This window comes from Ostrinia furnacalis, unplaced genomic scaffold (genome assembly GCF_004193835.3).
Source record: "Ostrinia furnacalis isolate ACB-3 unplaced genomic scaffold, ASM419383v2 OfSCF0651, whole genome shotgun sequence".
Lineage (NCBI taxonomy): Eukaryota > Metazoa > Arthropoda > Insecta > Lepidoptera > Crambidae > Ostrinia > Ostrinia furnacalis.
Window position 1 is genome coordinate 268,866 of NW_021130890.1, and position 20,304 is coordinate 289,169.

The 20,304-nt window shown below is 42.8% G+C and overlaps 2 protein-coding genes across 3 annotated transcripts; both read right to left on the minus strand.

Moving 5' to 3' along the window:
* Nucleotides 1-1,391: 1,391 nt before the first annotated feature.
* Nucleotides 1,392-20,058, minus strand: LOC114366645 (neutral ceramidase-like). Its single transcript, XM_028323574.1, has 15 exons — nucleotides 19,788-20,058; nucleotides 18,897-19,133; nucleotides 17,595-17,738; nucleotides 16,876-17,052; nucleotides 16,380-16,507; nucleotides 15,907-16,105; nucleotides 12,067-12,273; nucleotides 10,525-10,644; nucleotides 9,447-9,536; nucleotides 8,704-8,817; nucleotides 7,650-7,877; nucleotides 4,164-4,259; nucleotides 3,542-3,709; nucleotides 2,610-2,722; nucleotides 1,392-1,589 (listed from the first exon to the last, which is right to left on the minus strand). Exons 2-15 carry the CDS (start codon nucleotides 19,125-19,127, stop codon nucleotides 1,406-1,408), a joined length of 2,199 nt encoding a protein of 732 aa, XP_028179375.1. The 5' UTR covers nucleotides 19,128-19,133; nucleotides 19,788-20,058; the 3' UTR covers nucleotides 1,392-1,405.
* Nucleotides 5,214-7,623, minus strand: LOC114366649 (putative neutral ceramidase C). Of its 2 annotated transcripts, none has more exons than XM_028323578.1 (2): nucleotides 7,293-7,623; nucleotides 5,214-5,612 (listed from the first exon to the last, which is right to left on the minus strand). In XM_028323578.1, the coding sequence occupies exons 1-2, from the start codon at nucleotides 7,419-7,421 to the stop codon at nucleotides 5,577-5,579; spliced, it is 165 nt and encodes a 54-aa protein (XP_028179379.1). In that variant the 5' UTR covers nucleotides 7,422-7,623; the 3' UTR covers nucleotides 5,214-5,576. The 2 variants fall into 2 exon arrangements, with proteins under 2 accessions (XP_028179379.1, XP_028179378.1); XM_028323577.1 differs by lacking the exon at nucleotides 5,214-5,612 and adding an exon at nucleotides 6,756-7,009.
* Nucleotides 20,059-20,304: the final 246 nt, after the last annotated feature.

The window sequence follows — 20,304 nt, forward strand, 5'->3', positions numbered from 1 at the left end:
TTTCATCAAAATCGGTTGCGTGGTTTAAGCGGGAAATCGTAACAGACAGACAGACAGACAGACATACAGACAGAGTTACTTTCGCATTTATAATAATATAGTTGGGATTCAAATGGGGCATTTGGTGCCCATACTCCCCACGCTCTGCATAAACGACTTGGGGACGATAATGATGTCACCAGTTCGCAAACTCAATTGACTATTTATTGATGTCAAAACTGCCTAAAATCTGATTACACAGAAAAATGAAAATTTGCATGTATAGTCAGCGCAAAAATGGTTCGTGACACCCAAGTAGTCAATAACTTCGCAACACGTCTTTGTTACATTCGAATAGGGTTGTGTTGTCAAATTTTGGCCACTTTGGGTGTCACGAACTATTTGACGTTGACTGTACCAGTGGCGTAACTATACCATTCATGGCCCGTGGCTCCCCTAGCCACGGGCCATGAATGGTATATATGTTACGGTCAAAGTGATAAATGTGAAAATTATGAATAATCGCCGGTTATTATGAATAATCACCGCATGATTTGGTAAATGTGATTAATATGAGGTCATTTATGTGTGTATAAAACTAAATAGGTGGCTTAGGGGTGGCCCAAGGGCCACCCCCGCCGCACCTTAACCTATTTTTCACTTTAAATCAAAACATTATGTTATAGGCATCATGGAAAAGTAATATTATGCAAGAAACATTCCAAACTCATTATGTCAAATTATATTAATATATGCTATCAAAACGTTCAGGCTGTACACGAGCACGTACACAAGATGTTGTTCTCTTTTATGAAATTTGTTAGTACTAAGGTTGAATTATTAAATAATCACTGTTAAATGTGATTAATTTATCACTTTTACCGCGACTGTCGGTAATTATTCATAATAACCGGTTATTATTAATAATTTTCAATTTATCACATTAACCGTAACATATACGCCAAACCCTAGGGTTTGGCGTATCTAGGGTTATTTTACAGGGGGGCCCCGGGACTATCGCCCTGAATAGGGTTGCCAGGTGTCCGGCTAAAGCCGTGTGGTGTTTGGCTTTTTACGGTCTTGTCCGGCCAAATATTGTCTTGTCCGGCCTGTCCGGCTTTTGTTAGGCTTTTTATGTGGCTGCCGCGCCAGGCGAAAGTCGATCTACAGAATAATATCAAGCACACGCATCAGGATTATCACGCAACCGATGATGATAGTACTAACCGTGAGCTGTGACACTAATTGCACCCCATGAAGCACAGAGTCCGGCTTTTGTGTTTTTAGACCTGGCAACCCTAGCCCTGAAGCATCGCGAGGGTGCGATTAGGACCTTGGACCGGGGGCCCGTGTAGTCACCCTATAGTTACTGACTACGTTCTGAGTGCAGGGTGCAGAAATAAAACGCCATATCGTTAAATATATTTTATGCAGCGTTGATAGTAAAGGTGTCAGTGACGCCGGTAAAGTTCGAAAGGCCGCCGAGCAGGCCTCGCGCGGTGCCCCAGTACTCCACGCGATAGCTACCGGCGGCAGCGTCGGTTGGTACCGTCCAGTTGATGATGACGCGACTGGTGGCTAGTAAGGTGGACTGCCGCTCCCAGGTGAAGCTGGAAGGTTTAAAATGTTTTAAGGCTCTGGGTCTAAATATATACAAACTCAAAGGTGACTGACATAGTGATCAACGCACAGCCCAAACCAATGGACGGATCGGGCTGAAATTTGCAGGTAGATGTTATTATGACGTAGGCATCCGCTAAGAAAGGATTTTACGAAACTCCACCCCTAAGGCGGTAAAACGGGATCCACGCGTACGAAGTTAATAAAGTCATTTTTTGGAAGATAGGTAACATAGGTCGAGATCAGCGCATGACTGAGTCACTACCTGAGGTATGGAAGTGGCACGGAAGGGTTGACATATGACGTGGCATAGCATATAAGATCGTTTCGTCCACGAAGACGCGCCTCACCAATGTTTGGTCGAGGTCGCGCGGGGTGCGGGTAGTTGGACCCGAGCAATCCGAGTGTCATTATTGTAGTGTGCGTGTGCACTCATGGATAATTTAGCGTGTACCGATAACACTCAAACATTAGCGGAAGAATGGTGGGACGCGTCTTCGTGGATAAAACGATCTATACAAGTCTGAAGCACGTTTGACGTCATAAAAACACCCTCCCTTGCATGCTTCAAGCACTCAGTTATGCGCTAGACGTGTAGTACATATTTTAATTCATACAAAAGGCAGAATACTGCATTGCTATTAACATGGTTAAAAAAAATTTACTCCGCAATTCCGCTTACTCCATTGCAACAGCATTTTGTACTCTAGCGCCGTTTTAGAGGGTTTTTGGACTGTAATTTACAGCCTACTATAGTCTGGTCCGGGAGCACGTAGAATTTTGTCCAATGACCCCAAGCTATCCATCCTTATCGCTCGCGCGTAATTATGTTGCTGTCGTGTTCGCACACTCACTGCGGGCGCCCGTCCCACAGTCGCGACAGCAATATAATTACGCGCGAGCGAGCGATAAGGGTAGCTTGGGGTCATTGGACAAAATTCTACGTGCTCCCGGACCAGACTATACCACTTTTTCAACTCATCTCCTATCTATAGTATACAGTGTCTTACCGAGTCTCCCAACTAGCGTCAGTAGCCACGGCTGCCCACGCGCCAAGCTCAAACCTCTGCACCTCAAAGTGGCTGGATTCCTGTCTCAGATCGTTTCGGGGGTTCGCCGCTACCTGGTAAATATAATGTAATGTTATGGTTATGCTTTCATAGCCTGGAAGTTGAATAATCTAAAAGATTCTAGGTCTGATTCCTAAATTGACTACGCACAGGCTCATATCGGTTTGGAAAAAAAAGAATTATTTAGTATGTGGAAAATACTGAAAACACACCACAAATGTACAGTACAGAGAACAGACAATTAGAGACAAAGGCATTGGAAACTTATGCATCTCATCCAAAAAAACGACCCAGTTTAAGTCGTTGACTGCCGAGACAATAGTTTTATTGTTCGAGTACATGGAGGAATTTTGTAATGCCACCTGGAGGGAAAGTACTCTTAATACTGTAGATAGAAAATTTTACTGAAAGAAAACATTTCTTTATTTTTGAAAAGAAATTCAGATTTTCGAAAATTTTTCGAGAATTCACTATCATACCATACAATTTTCTGTGCATAATTAAAATACTAAAGATTTCATGGTTTTCCCTTCATTTGATTTATCAAGTTTGTTTGAGAGATTTCATCCTTATACTTCACCCTAACGATCGATGCAATAAAAATACAGTGTAATTTTTAACAGATTTTAGTTGGTTCGATTCCCGGGTGTGGCAACTGGCAAGCAATTTTTTGTAAATCTTTGAATGCAGTTCTATTTCTTTTCAAAAATAAAGGAATGTTTTCTTTGAGATAAATTTTCTATCTACAATATTAAGAGTACCTTCCCTCCAGATGGCATTACAAAATTCCACCCTGTATTTTTAACATGCCCTCTGTCCACTGGAAGTGTAGGTACTTGTGTGTTAGGTACCTACTATGTGGTGGTACTTACAAAGCTGACGGTGACGGTGTCCCCGCGCTGCACAGTGGGCGGCGGTTGGTCCAGCACCTGCCCGAAGCTGCGGCCGAAGCCGGCGCTGTCTGCCACCACGGGCAGGATGAGCGAAATGGTGCGGTTGCGGTTGTCTTCTGGCTCCGGCCCGGCGTCTACGTCGGAACCCTTGTGAAAAACACAATGATACTTCACTACATAGTATAAAATAAAGTCGCTTTCCCTATGTATGATTAGATCTTTAAAACTACGCAACGGATTTTGATGCGGTTTTTTTAATAGGTAGAGTGATTCAAGTGGAAGGTTTATATGAATACTTAGTAATTTAGTACCCGTGCGAAGACGGGGCGGGTCGCTTACTAGCGATACTATAGTATACTCTTACTTACCTACTCTTAGGCCTGAATTCCACCAGAATGAAAGATGTTTGAATTTCCAATCTGATTTTATTTTTAATAGTTTAATCCAATCACAGAACATGATAAACGCCATGTGATTTAGCGTTGTTTGTTTTGTAATACAAAACTTGGACTTTAAGAGCGTGACCCTCTCGAATTCTTTTTAACTGACTTCAAAAAAAGGAGGATGATCTCATTGAACTGTATGTTTTTTCACAACTCACCTCTATGGCTGCTTTGGTGAACTGAACAAACTTGTTGATGAATATGTCCAAAGTGTGAGGTCCGTAGATAGTCGACGCTGCTTCGTATCGTTGCACCTGGTGGTACAAATGTACACTAAGTAATTTTTATAAACAAGGTACACATATGCTTGCAAGTTATACATGCTTAGGTATTAAGTATAAACTATACTGCTCCATAGGCGCCCGGCCATGGTAGTGGGCTCTCCCAGGATCACCAGACCCCATAGACAAAGCACTATTGTCTGCGACACGGCAGCGGGTTTCGGACCAGCATTCCCCGGATCAGCTAGCTAGATCGGCTATTGACACCATTGGGCTAAATTACACCTGTCAAGTTTTTTAACTTATGTAGGAGCAGGTCTTCCAGCCAGGCTGAAATAATGTACGGAATTGCAGATTCCACGGGAGAAAGAAAGTGACCTGTGTAAGTCGTCCTCTCAAAACCAGTTTTCTCACCTGGTACTCCTCATTAGTGACCACATAGTGTATGTACTCGTTGGTTAACGCCGACACGACGACTCTCGGCTCTATGCCGTTCCTCTCAATACTTCACACGAGTAACTTATCTAGGGAGAAAGTCCCCCAGCCATATGCCGGAAGGAAGCCGAGATGATGAGGAAGTTAGCCTGTAAAAGCAGTATTCTTCAAACCAGTTTCCTCACCTGGTACTCCTCATTAGTGGTCACATAGTGTATGTACTCGTTGGTCAACGCCGACACGACGACTCTCGGCTCTATGCCGTTCCTCTCCATTTCGTCTTTCACGGCCGCGCGCATACGACGCCCGGCCATAGTAGTGGGCTCATCCAAGATCACCAAACCCCATAGACAAGGTACTATTGTCTGCGATACGGCAGCGGGGTTCGAACCAGCGTTCCTCGGATCGCTGTCAGCCAGTTTGGCTATTGACACCGTTGTGCTGAATTACACCTGTCACATGATCTGCGGAACTGCGGCTGCTAGGAGAGAGAGAATGTAGCCTTTTAAAGCCGCATTCTCTAAACTACTAAACCCGTTTTCTTACCTGGTACTCCTCATTAGTGGTCACATAGTGTATGTACTCGTTGGTCAACGCCGACACGACGACTCTCGGCTCTATGCCGTTCCTCTCCATTTCGTCTTTCACGGCCGCGCGCATACGACGCCCGGCCATGGTGGTGGGCTCACCCAGGATCACCAGACCCCATAGACAAAGTACTATTGTCTGCGACACGACAGCGGGGTTCGAACTGCGTTCCTCGGATCTCGAGTCAGCCAGTTTGGCTATTGACACCATTGGGCTAAATTACACCTGTCAAGTTTCGTAACTTATCTAGGAGCAGGTCTTCCAGCCAGATGACGGAAGCTGAGTTGATGTGCGGAACTGCGGATGACACGGGAGAGAGAAGGTAGCCTATGTAATTTGTCCTCTCAAGACCAGTTTCCTCACCTGGTACTCCTCATTAGTGGTCACATAGTGTATGTACTCGTTGGTCAACGCCGACACGACGACTCTCGGCTCTATGCCGTTCCTCTCCATTTCATCTTCCACGCCCTGCCATGGTGGTGGGCTCCTCCAGTATCACCAGACCCCATAGACCAGTCTTTCCCAAAGTGGGCGATAACGCCCCCTTGTGGGCGCTGCAGGCTTAAAGGGGGGCGGTAAGAGACCCCGGAAAAAAATCGGGGCATTATGTAGAGGCTTGAGAGGCGATTTATAATTTCATCTAGTAAGAGGACTCTTAGACACCGACTGAGCACTCGACTCTTGACTACAAAAATGGGGGCGCTAAAAAAAGAATTTATTCTCAAAGTGGGCAGTAGACAAAATAAGTTTGGGAACCGCTGCCATAGACCAAGCACTATGGCTTTACGTGTCTGCCACAACGGCATTCCTCGGATCTCGAAGCGGTCAATTGGATATCGTCACTATTAGTCTATTGTCGCCTGAATTACACCAGATGGTGGAGGCTAGAATGATGTGCGGGATGAGCTAAAAACCAGCTTACCTGGTACTCCTCATTAGTGACCACATAGTGTATGTACTCGTTGGTCAACGCTGACACGACGACTCTCGGCTCTATGCCGTTCCTCTCCATTTCGTCTTCCACCGCCGCGCGCATACGACGCCCGGCCATAGTAGTAGGCTCGCCAGGCACGTCCAGCATAGCTAGGCCTCCAAACCGTTGCCCTAGTTGAGTGACACGATGCAACATGGAGCGACACAACACCACGCGACGTAATGCGACCATTACTTCGCACGAGTAACTCACCCAGGATCACCAGCTGCTATAGACCAAGCACTATGGCTTTACGTGTCTGCCACAACGGCATTCCTCGGATCTCGAAGCGGTCAAGTGGATATCGTCACCATTAGTCTATTGTCGCCTGAATGACACCAGATGGTGGAGGCTAGAATGATGTGCGGGATGATCTAAACCAGCTTACCTGGTACTCCTCATTAGTGGTCACATAGTGTATGTACTCGTTGGTTAACGCCGACACAACGACTCTCGGCTCTATGCCGTTCCTCTCCATTTCGTCTTCCACGGCCGCTCGCATACGACGCCCAGCCATGATCGTGGGCTCATCCAAGCTCACCAAACCCCAAAGACTAAGTTCTATTGCCTGCGACACGACAGCGGGTTTCGGACCAGCATACCCCGGATCAGCCAGCTAGATCGGCTATTGACACCATTGGGCTAAATTACACCTGTCAAGTTTTGTAACTTATCTAGGAGCAGGTCTTCCAGCCAGATGAAGGAGGCTGAAATAATGTACGGAACTGTGGATGACACGGAAGAGAGAAGCCTGTGTCAGTCGTCCTCTTAAAACCAGTTTCCTCACCTGGTACTCCTCATTAGTGGTCACATAGTGTATGTACTCGTTGGTTAACGCCGACACGACGACTCTCGGCTCTATGCCGTTCCTCTCCATTTCATCTTCCACGCCCTGCCATGGTGGTGGGCTCCTCCAGAATCACCAGACCCCATAGACCAAGCACTATGGCTTTACGTGTCTGCCACAACGGCATTCCTCGGATCTCGAAGCGGTCAAGTGGATATCGTCACCATTAGTCTATTGTCGCCTGAATGACACCAGATGGAAGAGGCTAAAATGATGTGTTTACCTGGTACTCCTCATTAGTGGTCACATAGTGTATGTACTCGTTGGTCAACGCCGACACGACGACTCTCGGCTCTATGCCGTTCCTCTCCATTTCGTCTTCTACAGCGGCTCGCATTTGACGCCCGGCCATAGTAGTGGGCTCATCCAAGATCACCAAACCCCAAAGACTAAGTTCTATTGCCTGCGACACGACAGCGGGTTTGGAACCAGCGTTTCTCGGATTTCAGTCAGTTGGGCTATTGACACCGTTGGGCTGAATTACACCTGTCACATGATCTGCGGAACTGCGGATGCCAGGAGAGAGAGAATGTAGCCTTTTAAAGCCGCATTCTCTAAACTACTAAACCCGTTTTCTTACCTGATACTCCTCATTAGTGGTCACATAGTGTATGTACTCGTTGGTCAACGCCGACACAACGACTCTCGGCTCTATGCCGTTCCTCTCCATTTCATCTTCTACAGCGGCTCGCATACGACGCCCGGCCATAGTAGTAGGCTCGCCGGGCACTCCCAGGACAGCCAGACCTCCCAGCCAGATGACGGATGCTGAGATGATATGCGGGTGCCACGGGATAGGGAAGTTGGCCTGTTGTACAAAGACTTATTTTAAATAGAAAGACACGGGTCTTAACGCGATATTTATTAATGAGTTACATTATGTACTCACGGCTTGACGTTTCGGCTGCTATGCTGCAGTCAGTCTGCTTGAGACCACGGCTGCAGCATAGCAGCCGAAACGTCAAGCAGTGAATATTTATATGTCTTTTATTTTATTTATTTATTAGGTCTACCAACATTGTTACATAACAACATGTACACTTAAAAATGACAATTATGAACAAAGTTACAATGCAACAATAATGTATAATGTAACTTATTAATAAATGTCGCGTTAAGCCCCGTCTTTCTATTTAAGTCTAAATGGAACGCGAAAGTTTAAATCTTATATTCCAGACTTATTAAATGTCATCGGATTTGCAGGAGCACGACTAGAATCGTCAGGTTTTTAAGTCAGATGACGGAAGGCTGAGATGATGTGCCAGTGGATAAGGAAAATAGTCTTACGCCCGTATTCACAAACATTACTATGAGGTCTCACAGTGCGCGTGACCAATCACAGAGCTCTATTCAACGCTGGGCTTTCGATTTGCTGCTTCACATAAGCAAGCATCGTTTGTAAATACGGGCGTTAATCATAAAGGCATTTAGACTCCACTATACGAAGAGCGAGATCTTTTTAATTCTTCATAAGCAATAAACGAAAAAGCTACCGACAAATTCTTTATTATACGCAAACTATTAAGATGGGAAATTCGTTTGATGCGTATGTACCTTCTTTAAACCTGAACACAGACTTAAATGTTAAGTTACAAAATGATCTGGCTCGAAGGACCAGCAAGCTACGAGCATACCCGTCCAGTGGCCAGCAGGATGGGTTTGGGCGCGTGACACTCCTCGTCTTCCGGCGTGGCCTCCGCCACGATATCACCGATCGTGTCCAACAGTGGGTTTCCTTGTAACGTGCCCTGGAACAATTATATTTATTTTAGTTTTTCTTTGTTCAGAAAACCACAGCTCTTTATAATAATAATACAAACAGGTATTTTTGTTCTTACAGCCAATAATGGATTCTATATATTATTACGATCTCGTAAAAAACAAAGGGGCAAAAAAGAAACATAGGCTTGCATGCAGGTTGTGTGTGTGTGTGTGTATGTGTACAATTCTTTATTCTTCTTGTCAACAACAAGCCTACACAGTGTCAGCAAAAAACTCTATTACAAGAGTGGCGTTGTAAGTAGCATTCATTAATCTTCCTTCGTTCAGTTGTTTGGGCATTCAGGGCACAACGTCATAGTTAATGCTTCATCGACTAGGGAACACAAACCACACTTGCACTCCAAGTTTTTAACCATCTGAGAATCCCCACCTGAACAGATTGTCCTTACTACGGTCGACCTGCGTCCGAAGTCTATTTAAAGACTTCCAGGTAAGCCAGACTCCTGGCCAGGGCATGACCTGGACATGAGTCCAGGTGGAAGACTCAGACATTGGGACGAAAGGGCAGGGAAGATCGTCATCAAAGACAGAGGACACACTTTTTTACCTACATTTCTATTGAGGAAAGTGTTGAATCGTAACATTTATTACGTACCTGTGTGATATTTAATGTGTTAGCACCATCGATGGTCCCCGACGCGAAGCTGTAGCCCATGGCTGGGTAACACCCACTCACTTGTTCGTCCTGTCAAATTATTTTACATTATTTTTTCATGTCAAAATAGCACCTAAGGGCTCGTTCCTACGGACCGTTTTTTGCAGGAACTGTTTTTTCTGCCTGGATCCGTTCACGCGAACAGTGTTCCGCAAAAACCCATCCGTTAGAATTTGGAATTAGGTTTTGGTAACATGTATTATTAAAATAAATAAAATAAATATCCTTGGACATTTTACACTGCGCTTCTAGTCCCAGACTAAGCAAAGCTGGTACTAGACAACGGATATAAACATACTTTAATACTTTTTTTTTGTAAATACATACTTATTATACATAGAAAACACCTTTCCAATACAAACAAATATGTTCATGCACACAAATGTTTGTACTGTGCGGGAATCGAACCCGCTACCTCCGGAATAGTAGTCCGTTTCGAACCACTACACCAATCGGCCGACGAAAAGAAGTGTTTTTATAGCAGCGATTGCAGCAGTAATGTAGAAAGAAAGAAAGAAAAAACATTTATTTTGGTTCCAATTTAAAAAAAATATAACATACAGTTAAGTAAGTACACACGGCCACACTGTTAACTATCCATTTCCGTTTTTGCTCTCGCTCGCATCAAATGGTGATTCTTTGCGATATAACGAGACGACATGACAAGCAATGGATAGTTAACACTGTTACCGATGGTACAAGATAGTTAGAATCAAAAATTGCCACCGCTCAGCATATGTCATGTTCTGAAGTAGTCAAACCCAGAACATGACGCTGTTATTCTGCGGATGCCATGTCTCCAGGCAAATTTTGACCCTATCCTATATTCCTAATGTAGGGTTTTTTTAACTGGTATTTTGCTACCAGAATCAATGTTTTTTTTTAAATTTGATGTTAAGTTATTATCAAGTTACTTTTATTGAGTTTTGAGAGAGTAGAATAGTTTCTCGCAATTTAGGGTAGGGTGAAACTGGATTGCCGTGGAAAGGCCCCTCTCAATACACAAGTGTCCACTTACTTCGACGAAGGCCCGAGCCACGGTGTCGTAGCGCGACACGGTTTCGTTGGCTGGCTGCACGAACTGGTGTACCACCGCCAGCTCGCCGCGCAACTCTTCGCCGGGGGAGCTCAGTACCTCCTACAAGGAAACGGGTTACTTTTGTTAAGCAATATTATTAATTAACGGGACTATTCCCACCTCTCGTTCCCACCACTGCAACTCCTGTGTAGCCAGGATCTACAGCTTGACCGCCACAAAAACCCAACCAATGAAGGTCAAGTTTGTCCCGGGGGAAAGTTAAACTGTCATTGGACCCGCAACGAAATTAATCAGAAGAACATAGGAGGAGTTCGAAATTAAGGTTCGACTTCCCTCCATTGCAAAGCGGATGACAGGTGACAAACAAAGGTTTAAAACCTTTAAGAAAAAGATTATGCACCACGGACAATAAATTAAATTAAGGGGGCCTATCTTATGAGCAATTAGCAACTACCTGCCAATAATATTTTTCACAAAATCGCTTAAAAGCACGGAAATTTTTCCTTGTCGCGACAAGATCGGTGTAATAAATTGCGGAAACAGATGTATGTTGTATTGAATTAAGCATTATATCACGTTCATGTTTCCAAAGATTACACTCCCACAAGATTATTAATTATGAAAACATACATAATTACCTACACTCGTAAAGCATGCCCTTGTGGCGCGGTCAAGTAAATAGCTTCATCATCATTATCATAAGGTCAATTTTTCTCAAGAGTCTAGACCAGTGGTTCTTAACCGGTGGTCCGCGGACCACTGGTGGTCCCTGGAGACATTCCAAGTGGTCCATGAAGTGCACTTGCACACCCTGGTTAAAACCACTTTTGACTGATTTTTGCAGTCAAACTGGTTTGACCGATTATGAGGTGGTCCCTGACAAGACAGAATTTTGGTAAAATGGTCCCTCATGACTTAAAGGTTAAGAACCACTGGTCTAGACAAATGGATTGGCCTACACTCCCCACACTGACCTGCCAGATGTGATGGGGAGGAAAATTAATATACCTGTAAACCCCTCGAATGCTGTGTTTAGGAGTGGGTTCGAACAGCGGTCGAAAGTATACCTAGGACAATTTTCTAGGTGAAAATATAAATAACGCAATGATTTTTACTTTTGAAGGCAGCCTTTGGACTCACCAAAGCGCCTTCCAGCACAGTGTCTCCAATAATCTTCGCGCTCTCATACACATCCTCGCCAGGAGCCGAAGCGAAGCACCTCTCCCCCACATCGAATCAAGTCTTAGTCAGATGCAGCCTCACTCACCAAAGCGCCTTCCAGCACAGTGTCCCCTATAATCTTCGCGCTCTCATACATGTCTTCGCCAGGCCCGGAAGCGAAGCACCTCTCCCCCAGATCGAATGAAATCCTAGTCAAATACAGTCTTACTCACCAAAGCGCCTTCCAGCACGGTGTCCCCAATAATCTTCGCGCTCTCATACATATCCTCGCCAGGCCCCGAAGCGAAGCACCTCTCCCCCACATCGAATCAAGTCCTAGTCAGATGCAGTCTTACTCACCAAAGCGCCTTCCAGCACGGTGTCCCCAATAATCTTCGCGCTCTCATACATGTCCTCGCCAGGCCCGGAAGCGAAGCACCTCTCGCCCGAGTCACACAGCAGGAACTGGTTGTCGCAGACGTTGCCACTGAACTCGCAGACCGCGCCGCGCGTGTTGGGAGACACGTCGCCCAGGATGGATGAGAAGAAACCTGCCACTAGGTCGCCCTGGGAGAAATTAAAAAGTGGATATTGAAAGAAAGAAAGAAAGAAAAAATCTTTATTTGACAACTTTATAGTAAAAAATAAATACATTCATATCATTTTAGATCACAAACATCAAAAGGAGAAAGAAAAAAGGAAAAAAAAAATAAAGTAGTCAAAAAGGCCACCCACTCAGTAACGTCTTGGCCCATCTGCCAAGACACTGATTTTTAGTGGGCGCCTTTTTGTACGTAGGGGCATTCAATTATACAAAATAAATAAAAAAATAAAATTGCATTAAAAAATTAAAACATTATAAATTAAAATTAAAATAAAAAAAAAAACAAAAACAAAAATTAGAGTAAAAAAATATATTAGTACATATTGGAAACGGTGCCTTGAATGTTTACTTGGCCCATCAGTAAGAGCTAGGTACAGTCTTTCAACTGTATTGATCATTATCATAAGGTGGACCAACGACATTATAAAGGTAGTAGGACTAGGAAGGCTATGAAGATCATTGGGGGAAGGTTTGCAATTATGTATGTAATCGTTATTGAATTATGCTTGGTGAATCTTTGACATCGACAATTTCTGAATTTTTGACATTGAGTATCTACTATTGACATTTATATTGACATCTTACATTGATAATATTTTAATGGAATTTGTTGAAATGTTTAATAATTAATTAATTTAATATTTGCATGTCAGAAATGACTAATTGTGAGACCTAACCATTAACTGTATCCATCTCCTGTACCACATTTATAGCAAATAAATGATGATTCTGATTCTGATTCTGATTCTGAAGGCCTATATTCAGCAGTAAACGTCCTATGGCTGAAATGGTGATGACCACTTTCGAGTGCCAGAATCTTTAGTAGCGCCATACTCGTAAGTGGATACTCAATACTCAATCATTTTAATTTATTGCTCACCAGTTGGTGCCACTGTTAGGGAGTGAAAGACCATACTCTACCTACAGTGATGCCAACTAGTGAGATTTAATACAATAACTTTCTTCACATTAATTTGGATGGGATGGGCAACAATCATTCCCAAGCAAAACCCAATGTATTCATTGTAAAATTAGTATTGCCGTGCAAGCGCCATCTTGTCTTACGATGCGCAGTGACGTCAGCGTGTCGCCTGTGTTACTCACCTTGCCAGGAAGAGTGCCGGGGTTGAGGATGCTCTCCATTTTCACGGCCGCGNGGGAAAGCACTATCTTGGCTTGAATCATACTTGGAGGATAGATCTCAATGTGTAGAAATAAATAGGGAAGACAATAACAATATTGTGACAACACACCGCTCTAATTATAAAATAAATGGAATAGGAGTACCCCAAGGTAGCGTACTGGGACCCACTCTCTTCCTTTTATACATAAATGACTTGCCTAAATTTACGAACCATAACTGTATAATGTTTGCTGACGATATATCTATAATAATTGACTCTAATCTTAATAACCTTGACAACTATGAATCTGACATCAATAATACAATTAAACATATAATAGAATATCTTGACATGAATAATCTTAAAGTTAATTTATGTAAAACCAAATATGTGCAATTTAATGTAAAAGGACGCAAGGAAATTGACCTTAAGCTAAGACATGATGATCTTAGTATTACAAAATCAAATATCATGACATTCCTAGGTATAGAATTAAACGAAAGCTTAAACTTTAAAAATCATATTGACAAAGTCTGTAACAAGGTAAATAGATTTGCTTACGTCCTTCGCCGCTTGACATATAAGACAACACTGAGCATTACGCTATCAGCTTACTACGCCTATGTGGTATCTACCATTAACTACGGACTCTTAATTTGGGGAAACGGTACAGATGTCCAGAGAGTATTCATTGCACAGAAAAAATGTATTAGAGCTATCTGTCGCAGAGGACCCTCTGACTCTTGTAGGCCTCTATTCATTAAACTGCGAATTCTTACCGTCCCTAGCATGTACATTCTAGAGAGCTTCAAGTTTGTTATAAAGCATCCTCACCTATTTTTAAGGGCAAGGGATATATACCCAAGAAATACTAGATTTCCAAGCAGACTTGTAATAAATTTTTCTCCAAAAACCTCGCTATACAAAAAAAGCTGCTACAGTATGTGCATAAAAATTTATAATAAAATCCCAGAGATATTTAAGACAGGGTCAACTAATGCAATGATACGAAATCTCAAAAATTGGCTGATAGACTGCTGTATCTACAACATTAATGACTTTTNCCTTCTGACTCTTGTAGGCCTCTATTCATTAAACTGCGAATTCTTACCGTCCCCTAGCATGTACATTCTAGAGAGCTTCAAGTTTGTTATAAAGCATCCTCACCTATTTTTAAGGGCAAGGGATATAGAAAGAAAGAAAGAAAGAAAGAAACATTTATTGCCATGGACATCACAGAAGACAAAAGATGTAAATAATAGAAAAAAAAGTAAATAAGACATAGGTGACATAAAATAAAACATACAATGAAAGTGAAAGTAATTAACTGAGCATGCTACAGTATGTGCATAAAAATTTATAATAAAATCCCAGAGATATTTAAGACAGGGTCAACTAATGCAATGATACGAAATCTCAAAAATTGGCTGATAGACTGCTGTATCTACAACATTAATGACTTTTTTAATGACCATTTTGCATGCTAAAAATGTTAGCAGAATAGTAAGCACTGTGTAAATTATATTATAAGACCTCATATGTAAAATACCTATTCTATGCAATAAATCTTTGAATTTGAATTTGAATTTGAATTTAACACTTGGGTATCGAAACAATTTATTTTGCTATCACATATCAAAATTAGATCAATACCTATCTATAGGTATTATAATAACCTGCATAGTCTGTCATGCGTCTCAGAATATTCCTTTAGACCAATATTTACGCCACAAACTTCATTTGAACCTAGACTACCAACGGTATGTCAAGAAAATGAAAACAAAATACTTACATAGCTTACTCAAAATTCAGACTTGACACTTCAGTTAGTTTTCGTCTACAACACAGTCGTTGTACCTACTGATAGTCACGATCTTGACCAAAATCTTCGAAATCTTCCATGTTCAACAGATCAATCCACAACAGAGTAAAGATTTCGAACTTTGAAGACAGATAAAGNGGGCCGCGTAGCCGAGGTTGTCGGACGATATGAGCTGGTTGGTCATGTTCAGGCTGGTGGTGTGGACTGAGAACACGTCAGCAGGCCGCCATCTTGTTTCACAATGCACAATGACAGTCAGTGTGACGTCTGTATTAACTCACCTTGCCAGGAAGAGTGCCGGGGTTGAGGATGCTCTCCATCTTAACGGCTGCGTAACCGAGGTTGTCGGACGAGATGAGCTGGTTGGTCATGTTCAGGCTGGTGGTGTGGACTGAGAACACGTCAGCACGCCGCCATCTTGTCTTACGATGCGCAGTGACGTCAGCGTGTCGTCTGTGTACTCACCTTGCCAGGAAGAGTGCCGGGGTTGAGGATGCTCTCCATCTTCAGGGCCGCGTAGCCGAGGTTTTCGGAAGAGACGAGCTGATTGGTCATGTTGGGGCTGGTGGTGTGGACTGAGAACACGTCAGCAGGCCGCCATCTTGTCTTACGATGCGCAGTGACGTCAGCGTGTCGCCTGTGTTACACACCTTGCCAGGAAGAGTGCCGGGGTTGAGGATGCTCTCCATCTTCAGGGCCGCGTAGCCGAGGTTGTCGGACGATATGAGCTGGTTGGTCATGTTCAGGCTGGTGGTGTGGACTGAGAACCAGGTCAGCACACCGTGCAGGTTGCCATCTTGTTTCACGATGCGCAGTTGCGTCAGTGTGTCGTCTGTGTTGTTTTCATACCTGGAAGGTTATCCTGAGTTAGTCAGTCACTACATAGATACGCAAATTGTTGGGCAGGTGAACAAGTTTTGCTGACCAGTACCAGTGGAGTATTGAGACTCTTAAAGAGGGTAGACAGAAATATCGCTAGGAGACTATAGAATATTCAAGCCTGAAACCCGGATCGAGATGGTGCAATGCTCTGATACTGGATCATTGAAGCCGATCCCAACATTGGTACATTTTCCTTGCACAATATAATTGGTGGAAGAAACCTTTAAATACCAGTACATACCTTGCCTTTTCCTCTGGTGGGTTGTACTCATAAGAATAAGGAGATCTGTTCATGTGTGCGTTGGCAACTCTCGTGGTGCCGTAGAAAAGTTTGGCCGGGACCATGTTTTCGTGGGCTCGAACGATACTCTGAAATACAAATAACATTAGGTAGCTCTAACGCACGTGTTGAAAACTTACATTGGTTATTCGCCCTTATAATCTAAATAATATAACTCAAAGGTGACTGACTGACTGACATAGTGATCTATCAAAGCACAGCCCAAACCACTGGACGGATCGGGCTGAAATTTGGCATGCAGATAGATGTTATGACGTAGGCATCCGCTAAGAAAGAAACTCCACCCCTAAGGGGGTAAAACGGGATCCACGCGTACGAAGTCGCGGGCGGAAAGCTAGTAAGTAAATAAGATCCAAATTATTGTAGAAGCACTCGTATGTATGTATGTAGTCTTGTAAAGAGCTACCGCTAATTGCAATAAGCAAAGCACGCCTACCCTCGTAATCCCGCTGACATAAGCATTGAAGGTCTCACTGGAGAAGCCCAGGATGCTGACATCCAATATGAAGTCCACCAGGTACCCTCCAGGAGTGCTGTGCGTGTGGGTACCAGTTAGGATCACGTTCCGGAGGGAATACATGTCCCCGTATAACTCTTGGAGATTGGCCACCACCTGGGGAAAATATTGTGTTATTAGGCGTTAAGTTATGGGGTAAGACATGATATTTGTACAGGTAAAGTTTTTAGGTGCTATGTCATTATATTGCAAGATAGATAGGTACATTGATAAATCGTAAGTAAATATTGTAAGAATAACTGTAAGAAAGACTACTATGCACTTACGGGGACCCGGGGCCACTCGGAAGATTATGAGCAAAAAGCGGGAGCTTATTCCACTATTCCCCGTTAACGCCAATTGGAGCTTATAATGGGGAATAATGAACTGAAAAGTTTATTAATCCCCGTTATCTTAGGATTTTATTTTTAACGTAATGGGGATTTGAGGAATAATGAACTAAAAAGTTCATTAATCCCCATTATAAGCTCCAATTGGTGTTAACGGGGATTGTCAACGGGGAAGAGTGGAATAAGCCAAAGCGGGCCGCCGAAAATAAAAACAACTGAATAAAGGTTTAGGTTGTTATTATTTCTCTACCTACTTTTATTAGTTTACTGGCGGGCCACGGTTTGTGCATCCCTGATCAATTCGCTCACCTCTCTCCTAACAGCAAGGCCTACGGCCTGAACATCAGCCGTGACCAGCACCACCCTGGTGTCTCCTTTGGAGAAGATGAAGGCCCGCGAGAACTGCCGCGTGTGGATGCCCTGGCCTCTCTGGCCCAGCTCAGCGTAGCCCATCTAAAATGCACCATTTGTAACACGGAATAAAGTTGAGTTTTGTGTAACCGACCCCTCTGGGCAGCGTGGGGAGTGTAGACTATCTTGCATTTGGCTCTGATCAATAACACTGGTCAACACTGGTTTTGCCACACGAACTTTGATAGCTAATTTTGTTTTACCAAACTACCCTCATTATTGAAACACAGTTGTCATATGTCAATTAGCCTCATCTTTGTTGTGATATGGTAATACTCATAACTAGCACTACGGCAGTAAATTAACAGTAACGCTTACAAGTAAATCGTTATAAAAAAAATTGTCGTTGAATTTGAACACTTTTTTGGATTTATTAACCCTGTGAACATGTCGAGGAAGTGTAATAATGATCCTAACTCTTTTTGTTATGTTTGCGGAGTACTTACATTCAAAAAACAAAGACGAAATTTTACGAATCTTGTGTTGGAGTATTATCACCAATGTTTTGGTTTTTCTGTAGTTATCAAGACAAATCCTGGGCCCCTCATGTCTGTTGCATAATATCGCCCTCATGTCTTGAACAAAGGTGCACGATCTATGCCGTTTGCTGACTTATGATATGGACTGAACAGCGGGATCACGTTTCTGATTGCTATTTTTGTCACTTATTATTATTCTGTGGTCTCACTGACATAAAATAGGTAAAGCTCCTGCAGTGGAGACGGATTACCCTGATGTGATGATGAAGTTGTAGGACCATGCTGAATTATATGTAGAACTACTTAGGCCCCAGATAGTGTTACTGATCGGGTCAATTCTTGATAATATCTTGATTAAGATATGCCATACGATAGCTACAACAAATAACAAATCAGGTTCCATAGGTACTTAGATACCAAGTCCACCAAGTGGCGTGGCACCTTGTGGCAAAACATAAGCAGTCATGACGTGTAGATCACGATTTCAGGATTTTTAATTAAACATATGGATAAGTTCTCCCAATTTTTTTCGTACCATTAGATAAATCAAGTTACGAAAAAAGATTAGAATTTACTGTTTAAGGCTGGGTTGCACTATCTTACTTTAACTTTGACAAACGTCAAAACTCCTTACAAAAAGCACCGTTTACCGTTAAAGTTAGGTAGTGCAACCCGGCCTTAGTCTTTACCAACCTTACACCCTGTATAAATATTTACTTACAAAAGTAATCTCCACGCAAGGTCCAGTCATGTCCGCTATGCCGACGCCGACGTCATACAAATACGAGGTGTCTTCGGCCCCAGGGTCAGGGGTCGTGGTGGCTTCTTGCTGCTCGGTGGTGACGTCATCGGAGTCCGCCGTCACGACGAAGTAGATAACGGTGGAGAGACCACCCGCGACCGCGAGACAGAGAAAAACTATCACTATTTTACCTATCAGTGGGATCGCCATTTTGTTCTGAAATGTATAAAGGACAGTTAAAACACTGTAATGGTGCGTCCACACTGGGCGAACGGGCTCGCGCGGCACGCTGGTCATCATGTCATGTCAGGATGTCGAGCTTGCCGCGCGAGTCCGTTCGCCCAGTGTGGACGCACCATAAGGTCAATAGATCAATGATTGAAGAGATGAACTGTGTATCTATGCTATCTATAGTTTAGAGCCTTATTTAGAGCTAGCTCCTAACTAGAATGTTAGGTAGACAGCTCATTTCAAATGGATACCTAGACCCCTCTCAGGTCAATTGCGATCTCCAAAAGGGTTCTTACAAAGTTATTTAATTTATAGCGTTAAGAGTTGCATCTAAAACTAATTTGAAAATCATAAATAACTTGAAAAATTCGAACTGCCTAAGGCGGGAATTGAACCCACGACAGATAGGCACTTAGGCAGTTCGATTTTTTCTAGTTACCTACTTATTTATAATTTTCAAAATAGGTTCTTACAAAGTCAAAGATAAATTGGGGTCTATTTTTTCTGTACTAATCTTCCTATCTGTATCCGTTACTTTCCACATGGTCTTAGAAATTGTTTAGCATTCTGTCGTCCACTTACAAGACCTTTCATTTATATGGAACAATAGAACTAAGTACTACAAGAAAAACTACTTACCTTTTACTCTTTTACTTAGAAACACTTATGCAGCCTTCATAGATTCCTTTCGATGAAATAAACCAATTTTCTCCACACTTCACAAAGGATGCTACTTAAATCAGGGCAACATAAATTACTTTTCCATATATGTACTTCGTTTGCACCCACAACGTCCACAAATACTTAAGCTAGGTACTACCTAAAAACAGTACTTAATATTAAAATAAATAAAGACAACACCACCGCAACGTGCGGTAAGTGTGGAATGAAAGGATTATTAAAATTATAATTGATTGATTTAAGTGATAATAGTCATAATCCACGTTATCAAATTGCGCTGTTGATAAGATGGCCAACTGTACATTTTAGGAATCGAAATGCCTTGGTACACCACCAAGGCTACACTTTTTTATTTACAGCAAAATTTTCTAATCTTTAAAGGAATTCCGATGCAAGTACAAACAGCACATCAAGCTAAATACTGTAGTATATTTATGTATTTACAAAAAAAGTTTTAAGTATGTTTATACCCGTT